Source organism: Gekko japonicus, unplaced genomic scaffold, assembly GCF_001447785.1.
Source record: "Gekko japonicus isolate JY-2015 unplaced genomic scaffold, Gekko_japonicus_V1.1 scaffold8, whole genome shotgun sequence".
Classification (NCBI taxonomy): Eukaryota; Metazoa; Chordata; class Lepidosauria; order Squamata; family Gekkonidae; genus Gekko; species Gekko japonicus.
In genome coordinates, this window is record NW_015167057.1 from 1,384,996 (window position 1) to 1,398,676 (window position 13,681).

General features: G+C 47.1%; 1 protein-coding gene across 1 annotated transcript in view; it reads left to right on the top strand.

The window, feature by feature from the left end:
* RAB5C (RAB5C, member RAS oncogene family) overlaps nucleotides 1-12,555 on the top strand; it is a 20,169-nt gene extending 7,614 nt beyond the window's left edge. The window contains exons 3-6 of the mRNA XM_015412434.1: nucleotides 770-921; nucleotides 3,910-4,032; nucleotides 10,139-10,232; nucleotides 11,163-12,555. Of these exons, the coding sequence (XP_015267920.1) occupies nucleotides 770-921; nucleotides 3,910-4,032; nucleotides 10,139-10,232; nucleotides 11,163-11,278 (485 nt within the window). The 3' untranslated portion in view covers nucleotides 11,279-12,555. The remainder of the gene's footprint in view (nucleotides 1-769; nucleotides 922-3,909; nucleotides 4,033-10,138; nucleotides 10,233-11,162) is intronic.
* Nucleotides 12,556-13,681: the final 1,126 nt, after the last annotated feature.

A 13,681-nucleotide genomic window follows, 5' to 3' on the forward strand; every position in this document is an offset into this window, starting at 1 on the left:
AGGTGGTTTCTGCCTTGCCGTGTGGGGGTCTCCCTATTGGGGGCCAGAGGCAAGGTTGTGGGCTTCCATAGCCCTGACCTTCTACACGCAGAAAATGTCAAGTGGTTCCAACATGCAGTACTACAAAAAAAGGGATGAGATGATCTACTTGGGCAAGCCTGGGCTGGTGTGTGAGATCCTACTGTTGCGTTCGGCTGAAGGCTCCATTGTTGGTGAAAGAGAAGGCTCAGACGTGTCATTGCGCACAATTCTTCCTTGTGGCTTAGCGCTGATCACACTGGAGGGGGGGACCCAGTAACAGACCTACAGAAAAAAAGTATCCAGCTGAAGTTACTCTGCACCTGTTTAATCCTGGCTGTTGAATGCTACCCAACAGAAACAAGCCATGTCATTCTCAGGGAGAATCTGTGAGTCAGTGCCGCTCCGTGCATTTCCTTTGTATGCAGAAGGGCTCAGGTTCAATCCCCGGCATTTCCAGCTAAAAGGGTTAATTAGCAGGGGATGTGGAAGATGGGAGACCCTGGAGAGCTGCTGCCAGCCAGAGCAGGCAATACGGACCTTGACAGCTGCTGCCAGCCAGAGCAGGCAATACGGACCTTGACAGGGTAAGGGTCTAGCACAGTATAAGGCAGCTTCCTGTGTTTGGTGTTGGGGCTTGGATGTGAGTAATAAGGCCTAGTATCTCTGAGTGTGTGGAAGGACAGGGTGTTGAGATCTGAAGGGTTTGTGGTGCCTCATGCTAACATTTTCCTCCTCCTCCTCCTTCCAGCTGCTTTCCTCACACAGACCATTTGCCTAGATGACACAACAGTCAAGTTTGAGATCTGGGATACGGCCGGGCAAGAGCGCTACCACAGTCTGGCGCCCATGTATTACCGAGGGGCACAAGCGGCCATCGTTGTCTACGACATCACAAATATGGTGAGGGTGTGGCTTTGGGGGGTTCTGGGGGGGGGGGGGGGGGGGTTAGGATTGAAATCCAGGCTGAATGTGCAATGTCCCAGGCTTAGAGGGTGGGACTGCCAGTAAAAGGGGGACTGACTCAGCTTTGCTTTTTGTTATGGGCTGGGAAGTCATAAGACTATAAGAAGAGCCCTGCTGGATCTGACCAATAGTTGATCTAGTCCAGCCTCCTGTCTCACACAGTGGCCAATCAGTTCCTCTGGGCAGCCAACAACAGGGTACAGAGGCTGAGGCCTTCCCCTGATAAGAACACAAGGATCAGACCAGTGGTCCATCTAGCCCAGCATCCTGTCTCACACAGTGGCCAGCTGTTTCCTCTGGACAGCCAACAACAAGGCATAGAGGCCGAGGCTTTCCCATCAGAAGAGCCCTGCTGGATCAGACCAGGGGTCCATCTAGTCCAGCATCCTGTCTCACACAGGGGCCAACCAGTTCCTCTGGACAGCCAATATCAGGGCACAGAGACTGAGGCCTTTGCCTAATGTTGCCTCATGACTCTGCGATTCCCAGGTTGACTTTCCCTGAATGTAGAGATTCCCCTCAGTTACCATGGCTAGTAGCCATTGATATTCTCCATGAATCTATTTAATCCTCTTTTAAAACTGTTTATTCCTGTGGCCATCATTATATCACTGATGGTTTTGGAGTAGAACATCAAGTGATGAGTCTGTGTTTGGGATGTTGTCAAGAGAGATGGTCACCTCTGTATCAATCATCCTGACAGTTTAAACGTCGGTTTTTGGCCATCTCATAAATCTAAACCAATAGCCTGTGTCCTGATGTGCCATCCAAGTGTTAAAGAATGACATGGGGAGAGTTGCATAGCAAACCTGAACCACTCTTCCGCTGTTCCCAAGCCAAGATGAAAAGCTTGAGATCGCACCTTTGAATATCAAAGCGATCTGACTTAACTACACTCAGATGGGAGAGGGGAGACTCCTGCTCTTCCTTGAGAATCCTCTCTTGCATCACATTCTTGATTGGTATATATTGATCAGGGGGTCAGTGGTCCAGGTTCGTGTGAAGTTAGCTTACAACCACCTGGCACAAGTTTTTCCAGGATCACCCACTGTTCCGATCAGGGCCAGGGGCCATCTAGCTGCATCTCCTACCTGCTGCTTCATTACTTACGCTGATTTGACGATGTTGCAACCTGCCTGCCTTCGTGTACATAAGTGTATATAGGAAGACAGATGTTATTTTATTGCACTTGCTTATTCTTGCCTTATGCTTAAGCCTCAACCACTTTTCAGATCTTTTCAATAAAGCCTGTTGCTTTTCTTGGTGTGTTCTACTGCAGCTTCAAAAGGGGATTAGATAGATTCATGGAGGACAGATGAATCTGCCAATGGCTACTAGCCATGATGGCTGAGGGGAACCTCCACATTCAAGAGGCACTAAGCCTCTGAATCCCAGAGCCAGGGGTCAACATCAGAGAAAGGCCTTGGCCTCTATGCCCTGTTGCTGGCCCTCCAGAGGAACTGGCTGGCCACTGAGTGAGACAGGATGCTGGACTAGATGGACTATTGGTCTGATCCAGCAGGGCTCTTCTGATGTTCTTTTCAGGGGAAGGCCTCGGCCTCCCTGCCCTGTTGTTGGCCATCCAGAGGAACTGGTTGGCCCCTGTGTGTGAGGATGCTGGACTAGATGGATTATTGGCCTGATCCAGCAGGGTTCTTATGTGTGTGAGAGTCCTAGCACAGTTTCAGTTAAACTGTAAGAGGGGATTTGTTCCGGGGTCCCAGGTCTGGGGACAGGGGAATCAAATCTTCCTTGCAAGGAAGGACATGGTGGGTTGGGAACCCCCATCACTGACAGATAATGCTTCTGCAGTTTGTGTGTGTGTGTGTGTGTAACATGATGAAATGCCCTTAATACAAAATGTTGCCCGTACACAGAAAACAAGCAAAGTAGAGAGAGAGAGAGGTTCTACCTAGCTTTCTATGTGCATGGCACATTTTTAAAACGGAGGAGTGTTTGATCATCTGAGCCCCTTCCCTTACCGCCTGAAGAGATAGAGCTCAGATCTGGGGTTCCGCAGTGAGGAATAAGCCTTGCTTCTGGTAGTTCTGTTTGGGCCCAGAAATAAAGCTGGCACAGGTTTTTATTACTTAAGAGCTAAAAATCCAATTCTGGGCCCATCTGAAACTGAGTCAAAAACGGCTTGAAATATATTTTGGGAATCTTGGCATTAAAACTGAATTTTGGAGACCACTGCCATACGAAGTACTGTTTCAAGGCTGTATTAAAACAATTGGCTGTATGACTCAGAGCAGAATTCATTGGGACAATAAAATAAATACCTTTTATGAGAATCGACCAGTATCTGGCCGAGCTTTGTGGCTCTAAAGCTTGCAAGCCAGACTGCGAACGTAGGTCCTGGTGAGTTGTGTTTTACTGGCCCTGTTAAATGTCTGAGCATGAACTTTATATCGTGCTTCCTTAAAGCACTGCCTGTGCAATTGTTGTAAAACAGGCTTGCGTTTTTGCAAGCCGGTTTGGTTTACGACGATTGCCACAGCTTTCAGCGGTCACGTCAGATCTACGCGGCTCCTCTTCAACCATGAACTAACGTTGCCAGAAGTTAAGATCTGTGCCAATGGAGAGGCTGCCTTGGAACTTGTGTAGCTACTAGTGCTGTAACTTGGGGGGAGGGGGAATAGCACTCAAATAGACAAATAAAAACATAAGACTAGCCCTGCTGGATCAGACCAGTGGTCCATTTATTCCAGCATCCTTCGTGCAGCAGCTAACCTGTTCCATGGAGGGCCAGCAAACGGGGCACAGAGGCCAAGGCCTTCCCCTGATGTTGTCTCCTTCCACTGGGATTCAGAGACTTGCTGCCTCTGGAGATAGGCTCCGCCTGAGACAGGGAATGGGAGCCAAATGGCTGGCTGTTGTCCATCACTCTCTCCGCGCTCAACTTTCCTCCTCCTGCTTCTACAGGACACCTTTGTGCGAGCCAAGAACTGGGTGAAGGAATTGCAGCGGCAAGCCAGCTCCAATATAGTCATCGCCCTGGCAGGGAACAAGGCTGATTTGGCCAGCAAGCGAGCCGTTGACTTCCAGGTGAGGGTGGGGAGGGGAATGGACATTGTGGGTGGGAGGCGAACCCGGCTGCAGCATTCTCAGGCACATGTCCTGCACATATCTGCATGAATTGTATTAATCCTAAGGGCACTCAGAACCTCCCCTCGAAGCTGATTAAACTGGGAGGGGCATTGGCTCAGTGGTAGAGCATCTGCTTGGCATGCAGAAGGTCCTGGGTTCAATCCCCAGTATTGCTAGTTAAAAGATCTGGCAGTAGATGACGTGAAAGACCTCTGCCCGAGACCTTGGAGAGCCACTGCCAGCCTGAGTAGACAATACTGACTTTAAGAACATAAGAGAAGCCAAGGTTGGGTCAGGCCAATGGCCCATCCAGTCCAACACTCTGTGTCACACAGTGGCCAAAACCCAGGTGCCATCAGGAGGTCCACCAGTTGGGCCTTAACTCCAGAAGCCCTCCCACTGTTGCCCCCCAAGTACCAAGAGTACAGAGCAGCAGTTGCCCTAGACATCGTGTTTCATCTATACCTTGTGGCTAATAGCTACTGATGGACTTCTGCTCCATATATTTATCCAGTCCCCTCTTGAAGCTGTCTATGCTTGTAGCTGCCACCACTTCCTGTGGCAGGGAATTCCACATGTTCATTACTCTTTGGGTGAAGAAGGACTTCCTTTTATCTGTTCTAAGACCACTGCTCATTAATTTCACTGAGTGCCCGTGAGTTCTTGTATTGTGAGAAAGGGAGAAAAGTTCTTCTTTCTCTACCTTCTCTATCCCATGCATAATTTTGTAAACCTCTATCATGTCACCCCCAATTGTCGTTTCTCCAAGCTAAGGAGTCCTAACGTCTTTAATCTTTCTTCATAAGAAAGGTGTGCCCACACCCTTAATCATTTTAGTTGCCCTTTTATGCACCTTTTCCAATCCTATAATATCTTTTTTTGAGGTGTGGTGACTCTGATAAACCAAGGACCTGGTTCAGCGTAAGGCAGTTTCATGTGTTCTTTCAGATTTCCTCTGTTATAAAAGTAGGTGTGCTGGATTAGATAAATGGCTCTATAATTTAGTATCCTATTTTGCACACCCAGCTTCTGCATGGGGGACCCAGAGGCCAAAGATGCCTTCCCCCCTCCTCTGGCACCAGCATCCGGAGATCTGCTGCCACAGAACAGTTCTGTTTAGTGATGGTGGCTAAAAAGCCACGAATGGCTGTCTCCTCCAGGAATCTGTCAAGTCCCCTTTAAAACCCAACCGAATTTGTCACTATCCTTGTACAAGTTAATTTCTCTTTGAAGAAAGACTTCCTTTAGTCCAGGGGTGGCCAAACTGCGGCTCGGGAGCCACATGCGGCTCTTTCATACATATTGTGTGGCTCCCGGCAGTGTGGCTGGGGAGCCAAAGGATGCCTCTCCGACCGGTCTTCCCTTCCCCAGCCAGTGTTCTCCTCCCTAGTAGGCTTGAAGTGGGAGGGAGCAGAGAAAGAAAGCAACTTTAACCATAAATGCATTCTCAAAATCCCCCCCACCTACAAATATAATTGGGTAAATAAATAGGATTATCAATATCTGCTTTTACCACTTTTGTTATTATTTTTGGCAGTCTCGTTTAATGTTAATACAAAGCAAATTTGCATATTTCCCATCAAAAACATGTAATATCTGTTCATGTCTTGTGTCTCTCAAACATCTGATGTTTATTCTGTGTGGCTCTTACGTTAAGCGAGTTTGGCCACGCCTGCATTTAGTCTGTCTTGAACTTTTATTATCAATCGCCCCGTGTTTCGGGAGGTGGATGCAGAAGATCTCCGCCTGCTTTCTTCACCCCATTCATAATCGTATTTATTTATTTACGTTATTTCTAGTCCACCTTTCTCCTTGGGACTCAAGGCGGATTACAGAGAGGGAGTTGATATAATCGACAGGATAGGTCATTCAACAAGCAAGGCAATAGGACTGAAGAGCCAGTCAGGAATCTAAAATTAAGAATGAAAGCAAGTACAGCCCACAGGCCCCAATAATTTATCCAGGTAACTTTGTGAAGCTTTTTAGTACAGTGCTAACCTCAGCCAGTTTGGTGTAGTGGTTAAGAGCACAGACTCTAACCTGGGAGAACTGGGTTTGATTCCCCACTCCTCCACATGCAGCTGCTGGCGTGACCTTGGGTCAGTCACAAGTTCTCTCAGAGCTGTGCTCTTAAGGGCAGTCCTTGAAAGAGCTCTCTCAGCCCCACCTACCTCACAGGGTGTCAGTTGTGGGGAGGGGAAAGGAGAGGAGATGGTAAGCCGCTCTGAGACTCCTTTGGGTAGTGAAGGGCAGGGTATAAATCCAATCTCCTCCTCTTCTCTTGCCTGCATAGAGAAGCCCTCCTGAATAATTCAGTTTTACGTAGATTGTAGAAAGCCAGGCAGGCCGTTCCACGAGGTGGGGGCCACAATGGTGGAGGAGGCGCGTTCATGGGCAGTTGATTTGGCCCATTTGCAGGCTGGCACGTGCAGAAGGCTCAGCTCGGATGAGCAAAGGTGATGTGGTGGAGCACAGGGGGAGAGACGCTCCCACAGACAAGAGGGTCCAAGTCCGTAAAGGGTTCTTGTATGTGATAGCCAATACTTTAAACTGAGCCCACTAACGGAAGAGCAGCTTTAAAAACCCTTTTCCAACTTTCCTGAGTCACCTTCTGTCTAAAACAAACAGTCTCAAACTCCGTAGCCCAGGGGTGTCAAATGTGCAGCCTGGGGGCCGGATCAGGCCCCCGGAGGGCTTCTGTCAGGCCCGCAGTTGTACAGGCTGTCTTCTGCTGCTGCTTCCAGTTCTGCTGCTGCTGCGTCATCGTCGGTTTGTAGCTTACAGGTACACCCCTGAACAGCATACTCAGGATTGCAACAGCACAGACATTTTGATGCAATAATTGAGAGCAAGAGGTGTCAGTTATCAGACACTGTTAAATAAACAAAATATTGCAAGAGTGCTGATGTTTTAAGCATATTTTTATTTTAAGTTTAAAAAATCCCCTTTGTGTTTGTGTGCTTTATAAAGTTTATATCTCTGCTACCTGGCATTACATTTTATGACACACATGGCCCGGCCCCAAAAGGTCTCATTTATGTCAGATCTGGCCCTCACAACAAATGAGTTCGACACCCTGCCTTAGCCTTTCGTTATAAGGGAGTATTCCATCCCTGTGCTGATTTTCGGCTGCCCGTTTCTGCTCCTTTTCCAGTACCACAGCATTCTTTTTGAGGTGTGGTGCCCAGAACTGGGTAAGAATTCCAACCACAGCCGGACAGTAGATCTATGTGAAGGCATTATAATAGTGGCAGTCCTGTCTTTAATTCTTCATAATCCCTTGCCTCTGACATTTCTTCTTGCTGGTACCTCAGAAAAGTATACATTAACAAGATTGTGTCAAAGAAAGAACACTGGAAAAAAGTACAGAGGAGGGCAAATAAGATGATTAGGGGGTTGGAGCACCTTCCCTAGGAGTAAAGGCTAAAGAGGCTGGGACTTTTCATTTTAGAAAAGAGATTACTGGGGGGACGGGACAGGATAGAAGTTTATAAAATTATTATGCATGGGGTGGAGAGAGTTTTTGTTGGGGGGTTTTGAGTGGAGAGAGTTGGCAGAGAAATTTTTTCTCTCCCAAAATACTAGAACTCGAGGGCATCCACTGAAACTGATGGACAGTAGGTTCAGGACAGACAAAGGAAATCCTACTTGATGCAGGGTTTGAAATGTGGAATTCACTGCCAGACAGTGTTGTGATGGCCACAAGAATAAACAGTTCTAGAAGGGGACTAGATAGATTCATGGAGGCTCAGTCTGTCAGCGGCTACTAGCCCTGGTGACTGAGGGGAACCTCCACATTTAGAGGCATTGAGCCTCTGAATCCCAGAGCCAGGAGGCAACATCAGGAGAAGGCCTTGGCCTCTCTATTGTTGGCCCTCCAGGGGAACTGGTTGACCCCTGTGTAGAGATGTAAAATTTCCAGAAACTTTGAAGCTCGGAAAAAAACCCGGTTTTTTTCTGGAAAAAAACGGAAATTTTTGGAAAAATTGAAAAAAATGCTACATTAGCATTTTTTTGGTCTTTTCTAGATTGAAAGTAATTCTGTTACTTTAGGAACATAAAATATGACTATGGACATTTTTACTTGGCATGAAATTATCACAACTAGCATATTAAAAATATAGTGTATCCAAACAATTATTACAAACAGAATACCCATCCACATGCAAAAACAAAACTGAAACTTTTTAATTTTCTTCTGACAATCGCACCTCCTAAAAGAAGAAATGCATCTTGTTCTTGCATTGGAGAGTTCAGTTTGTAACCTAGGTCTTGCTTGTCCTCAGTGCACAGAAATTAAATCAATCTGATACCATATATATATATATATATATTAGAAATGATTTGGAAAATATTTGAACACCTTGTCTTAAAATATTTTATTCATCATGTTAAAATAAAATGTTCCATAATCAATTTTTTTCTTTTCTTTTTTCAATTTTTCCAATTTGTTGGAAAAAAACAAAAAGGATTCAGGGAAAAAACGGGGGGGGGGGAAGGTTTTTTCCCAAATTTTTCCGGTTTTTTTCCGGGCCTTCACATCTCTACCCCTGTGTGAGACAGGACGCTGGCCTAGGTGGACCACTGGTCTGATCCAGCAGGGCTCTTGTTATGCTCTCATGGTTTTCTATTTTTTTGTATTTGTGTCTGCACCTGGAAGTCATGTCAACCTCTGGTCACTGACCCCTACTAGGGGCCTGGAGGATATTCAGTAAGGTGGCTGAATAAAGCCTGCCTCCTGACTTGGTATTCCAAGAAAGTCTCCCATCCAAGTACTAACCACAGTTGACCCTGCTTAGCTTCCGAGATCTGATGAGATTAAACTTGCGTGGGCTATCCAGGTCAGGGCTCTTATGTTCCGTTCTTGTGCAGTTTTGTGGCAAAGAGCTACAAATTGGGAAGTGCTCGGTTTGAATCGGGTCTCTGCCATAAACACATTAGGTGTTGGCAAAGTGTTACCCGTAGACCTCTGCTTATCTGCAGTATAAAGATAATAGTACTTGCCCCTTTACAGGGCTGGTGCAAGGACTGCCAGCAAGGAAATGTATGTCTGCTCTCTAAAAGCACAAAATGAAATACGAAGCGTTTTGCTTAATTCTGTCTGCTTTGACTCATAGCCAGAACTCATCAGCCACGGGGATGGGAGACGAAGATCTGGGCAAAGCACTTTTAGTGTGGGAGCTAATGAAGTGCAGCGGTTTTCCTTTTCTGAAATAATAGAACTTTATAAAAAGGAAAGGCTCCAGGCTGCAGAAAAACAGAGAAGAAGAAAAGGAAGAATTCTTTGCAGGCACCAAAGGGAAACATACAGCCTAACATAAGCTGCTTTTTAAAAAAGATGGTGACCAAGGTCATAGTAAGCGAGCATGTGCAATAAGCCCCTACCCAGCCAGTTGCTTTTGATTTTGCTCATTTTGAATACGCATCCAAAGAGAGGCAGTGCCCATTTTTTGGGGGGAAACACATTTCAATCAACACAAGTTCAAATGTCAGTTGAATTTTTTTGCAGAGTTTGGGGCTTGGATCCTCTGAACAAAAGTTCTGCACATACTAGGCAGCCTCTGCCACAGAGAACACTTCCTCTGTTTGGTATAGTGGTTAAGAGTGGCGGACTCTAATCTGGAGAACCGGGTTTGGTTCCCCACTCCTCCATATGCAGCCAGCTGGGTGAGCTTGGGTCTGTCACAAGTTCTCTCAGAGCTCTTCTTTCAAAAGCAGTCCTCTCAGAACTCTCTCAGCCCCACCTACCTCTCTGGGTGTCTGTTGTGGGGAGAGGAAGGGAAGGAGATTGGAAGCCGCTCTGAGACTCCGAGTGAAGGGCGGGGTACAAATCCAACTCTTCTTCTTCCTCTTCACCACCCACTTCTGCTTGCACGCAGGCTGTGTTGAAGACCATTGGTCTTGCACCAACCGAAGGGACAAGGGAGCTTTGCAACTGAAGCTGTTGCGCCACCATGGCACTTGTTCCTAGGCCCCGAGCCCCAGTGTTCCTAGAAAACACCCCTCAGGCTGAACACAGAAAGCTTGCATGCGGAGATTTAACTTGCAAACGTGTCCCTTGCAGGAAGCCGCGGCGTATGCAGACGACAACAGCTTGCTGTTCATGGAGACCTCTGCAAAGACTGCAATGAATGTGAACGAAACCTTCATGGCAATAGGTTAGTAGAAGGCCGGAGAAGCGGCATGCCGAACGTTCTCTGCCTCGCCTTATTCCGTGGCCTGCTTTTGTAACGGCCGTGCCTGTTGAGGTGGGGAGCCCGTGCCTGACAGGCATGCTGCGATGTCACGGAATGATCTCAAATGCTTTAACTGCTGTGGAGGAATTGGTCAACTACAGGATGCTGACAGTGCTAATTCACTTGAGTGGGAATGGGGGGGGGCATTTTGGAAGGGTCTAACACACAGGAGGAACTGCACGGGCGGTAGTGCTGAGTAGGTAGAGGGGAATGGGACAGGATGCTGAGTGGGAAGAGATCCCGGCGTAGGGGACGTGGCAGAAGGGTTTTGGGAAATACCTGGGATTGATAAAGTGTGGTGGGCACAGTAGCTCAGGTGCTTTGAGCTGTGGAGAAGGAAGGCCAAAGGAGGAGGAGGAGATTGGATTTACACCCTGCCCTTCACTACCCGAAGGTGTCTCAGAGTGGCTTACAAACTCCTTTCCCTCCCCCTCCCCACAACAGACACCCTGTGAGGTAGGTGGGGCTGAGAGAACTCTTGACAGAAACTGCTCTTTTTCAAGGACAGCTCTTATCAGAACTACGGCTTGCCCAAGGTCATCCAGCCAGGTGCAAGTGGAGGAGTGGGGAATCAAACCCGGTTCTCCCAGATTAGACTCCGCGCACTTAACCACGACACCAAACTGGAGGTTGTCTTGGGGCAGGAAGTCCAAATTGTATACACTGATTTGGGACAACTCACTGGGTGCTACAGGTCACTAACGGAGGAGACACCGTGGTGTGTTTAGCGTTCCAAAGAAAAAGCTTGCCCCTTGCCCCCCAGTTCTAAAGCAGCTACTCCCCTGCCTTGTCCTGTGGAGTGTGTTTTCCCAGCCATTTAGTAAAGATGCGCCCCCCCCCCTCTTTCCTCAGCCAAGAAGCTCCCCAAAAATGAACCGCAGACTGCAGCTGGGACAGCGGGCAGGAATCGGGGTGTTGACCTCCAGGAGAGCAGCCAGCCCAGCAGGGGGCAGTGTTGTAGCAACTAAGGGATCGCCTCCTGCTCTTCTTGGATCGCCCCTGACTGGAATGCGCCTGAACCGGATTGCGCTTACAGAAGAACAGCTGCCAGGATCCTTCTTTTTCCCCCTCCCCCGACCCACCCTTCTTTTCTGCTGCTGTGATATTTTCTTCTTTATTCTTCTCTGTCCGTCGAATGGAGGAAGCAAAGAAAACCTGCTCGATCCTCCTCTGTACAAATAATGATTTCTTTCTTCTTTTTTTTAAGTCTGACACAGCGCAACCCAGTGCAGGATCACTCTATTCAAAGCCCATTGATTCACTGGGGCTTAAACTGGAGTAATCTTGCATATAACCACTCCACTGTCCGTGGCCTTTTTAAAAGAAAAAGAAAGATGAGCGATTTGCTCCTTATGGGCAGGTGTGTCTTTCCAGAGCTCTGGTCCCACTTTCCTTTTTCTCTGCCTTCTTAATTTCCCAGAACTAGGTTTTAGTCTTGATATCTGCTCACAGCTGCTTGGAGGTGGGGAAACGGCAGTCTTTCCCTTGGACAAGAGGTGTGACTCTCGAGGCGCGTCTGCACGCCGATTCTAAGCCGCTTGAGTCGGCAGGGCTTGCCGTCAAAGAGCCTTAGACGGGAGGCCGGTTTAAATACAATGCAGACGTGTCCTTGGGAAAGCAAGGCGTGGGACTGGCTGATAACCACTAAAACAGAACGTATGACGTTGAACGGTGAGAGTGAGACACAAGACACCTCTGGCCTTTAAAGACTCGTTTTGACCAAATCACAATTATGCATATGGGGAGTGGGGAGGGAGCTGATTTCTTCTGTATTTTGTATTCAGTTTTTTTTTCAACGTGTAACCAATCAGTATCTCTCTTCGATTACATATACCAACTAGCCTTGCATCTGCCTCAGTTTGCATCGGGCTTTGGGACGCCGACTTGGCATTAATTCTTTTTTCCCTTCCATTTTTGGATGTAATGCACTAATTCAACCTATCAGGAAAAAAATGGTATAAAATCACTTAAAAAACAAACAAACCAGTGGTGTGATGCCATTGTTAATAATCCTATAATATAATGTGTGTTGGGTGTATAGATGCCGTCGATGGGGAGGATAAATCATTCTTGTACACGCAAGATGGGGGTGTTGTTCTGTATTCCTATAGAAGACTGATAATTTCACTAAAATAGAATCGCATAAGGGAAGCCACAAAGTTTGATACAGTGCCCGAGGCAATTTTGTCTTATCCATATTGGTATTTAAGAGAAAAGGAGTCTACTTAAGTCTTTTCAATGCAAAGCTCCAGTTGTGTATGATTAATAAAATAAAATTTTTATAAATCAGATGTTAACTAGAACAGTCTCCTGGGGTTTTTTTTGTTTTACTGTGGTCTCTCTAATAATTTTGTCAATAAGCTCTGATGAAATTTCAAAGGGGGAAGAAGATCTCCATCACTGAATGAAAAATAATAGTGTGTACTCATTAGGACTGATAGATTTTCAAACCAGAACATTTTCAATCCCAGTGAATGAAAACTGCCAAAATTAGCTCATGTTTCTGGACTTGTCATGTATTTCTGGAAAGGAGATTTCCACATTTAAAAAAAAAATCATACTCAACAGTGGGAGGGTTATAACTCACTAAAAGAGAACATATTGAACCTACCATGTTGTTGTTGTTTAGTCTCACACTCGAGTCCAACTCTTCGCGACCCCATGGACCACATCACGCCAGGCCTTCCTGTCTTCCGTTATGCTTCGGAGTCTCCATGCTTAATTTCATGTTTGTCCAGGTTCCTATGCAGTATTGTTCTTTGCAGCATCGGAGTTTCCTTTCACCATCAGACACATCCACAGCTGAGTGTCCTTTTGGCTTTGGCCCAGCCGCTTCACTCTTTCTGGGGTTACTTGTACTTGCCCTCTGCTCTTCCCCAGTAGCATATTGGACACCTTCCGACCTGAGGGGCTCATCTTCCGGCGTCATATCTTTTAGCCTTTTGATACTGTCCATGGGGTTTTCTTGGCAAAGATATTGGAGTGGGTTGCCATTTCCTTCTCCAGTGGATCACGTTTTGTCTGAGTTCTCTGCTGTGGCCTGTCCGTCTTGGGTGGCCCTCCACGGCATAGCCCACAGCCACATCGAACCACGGAAGCCCCCTCGCCACGTCAAGGCAGCGATCCATGAAAGAGTGAACCTACCACAGAAACTCACAAGCTCAAGTATTAATCACTGGCAGCATGGTTGTGAAAGTCCGGAGACCTTGGAGGGCTCACTGCCTGTTACAGGAGATGGTGCTGGGATTGAGATACCTGCCACGGCCACTAGAGTAGGGTAGGTTCTAGAGATGTGAAGGCCCGGAAAAAAACTGGAAAAATTCGGAACCCCCCCCCCCCCCCCGGTTTCTCCCAAAAAATTGACAAAATTT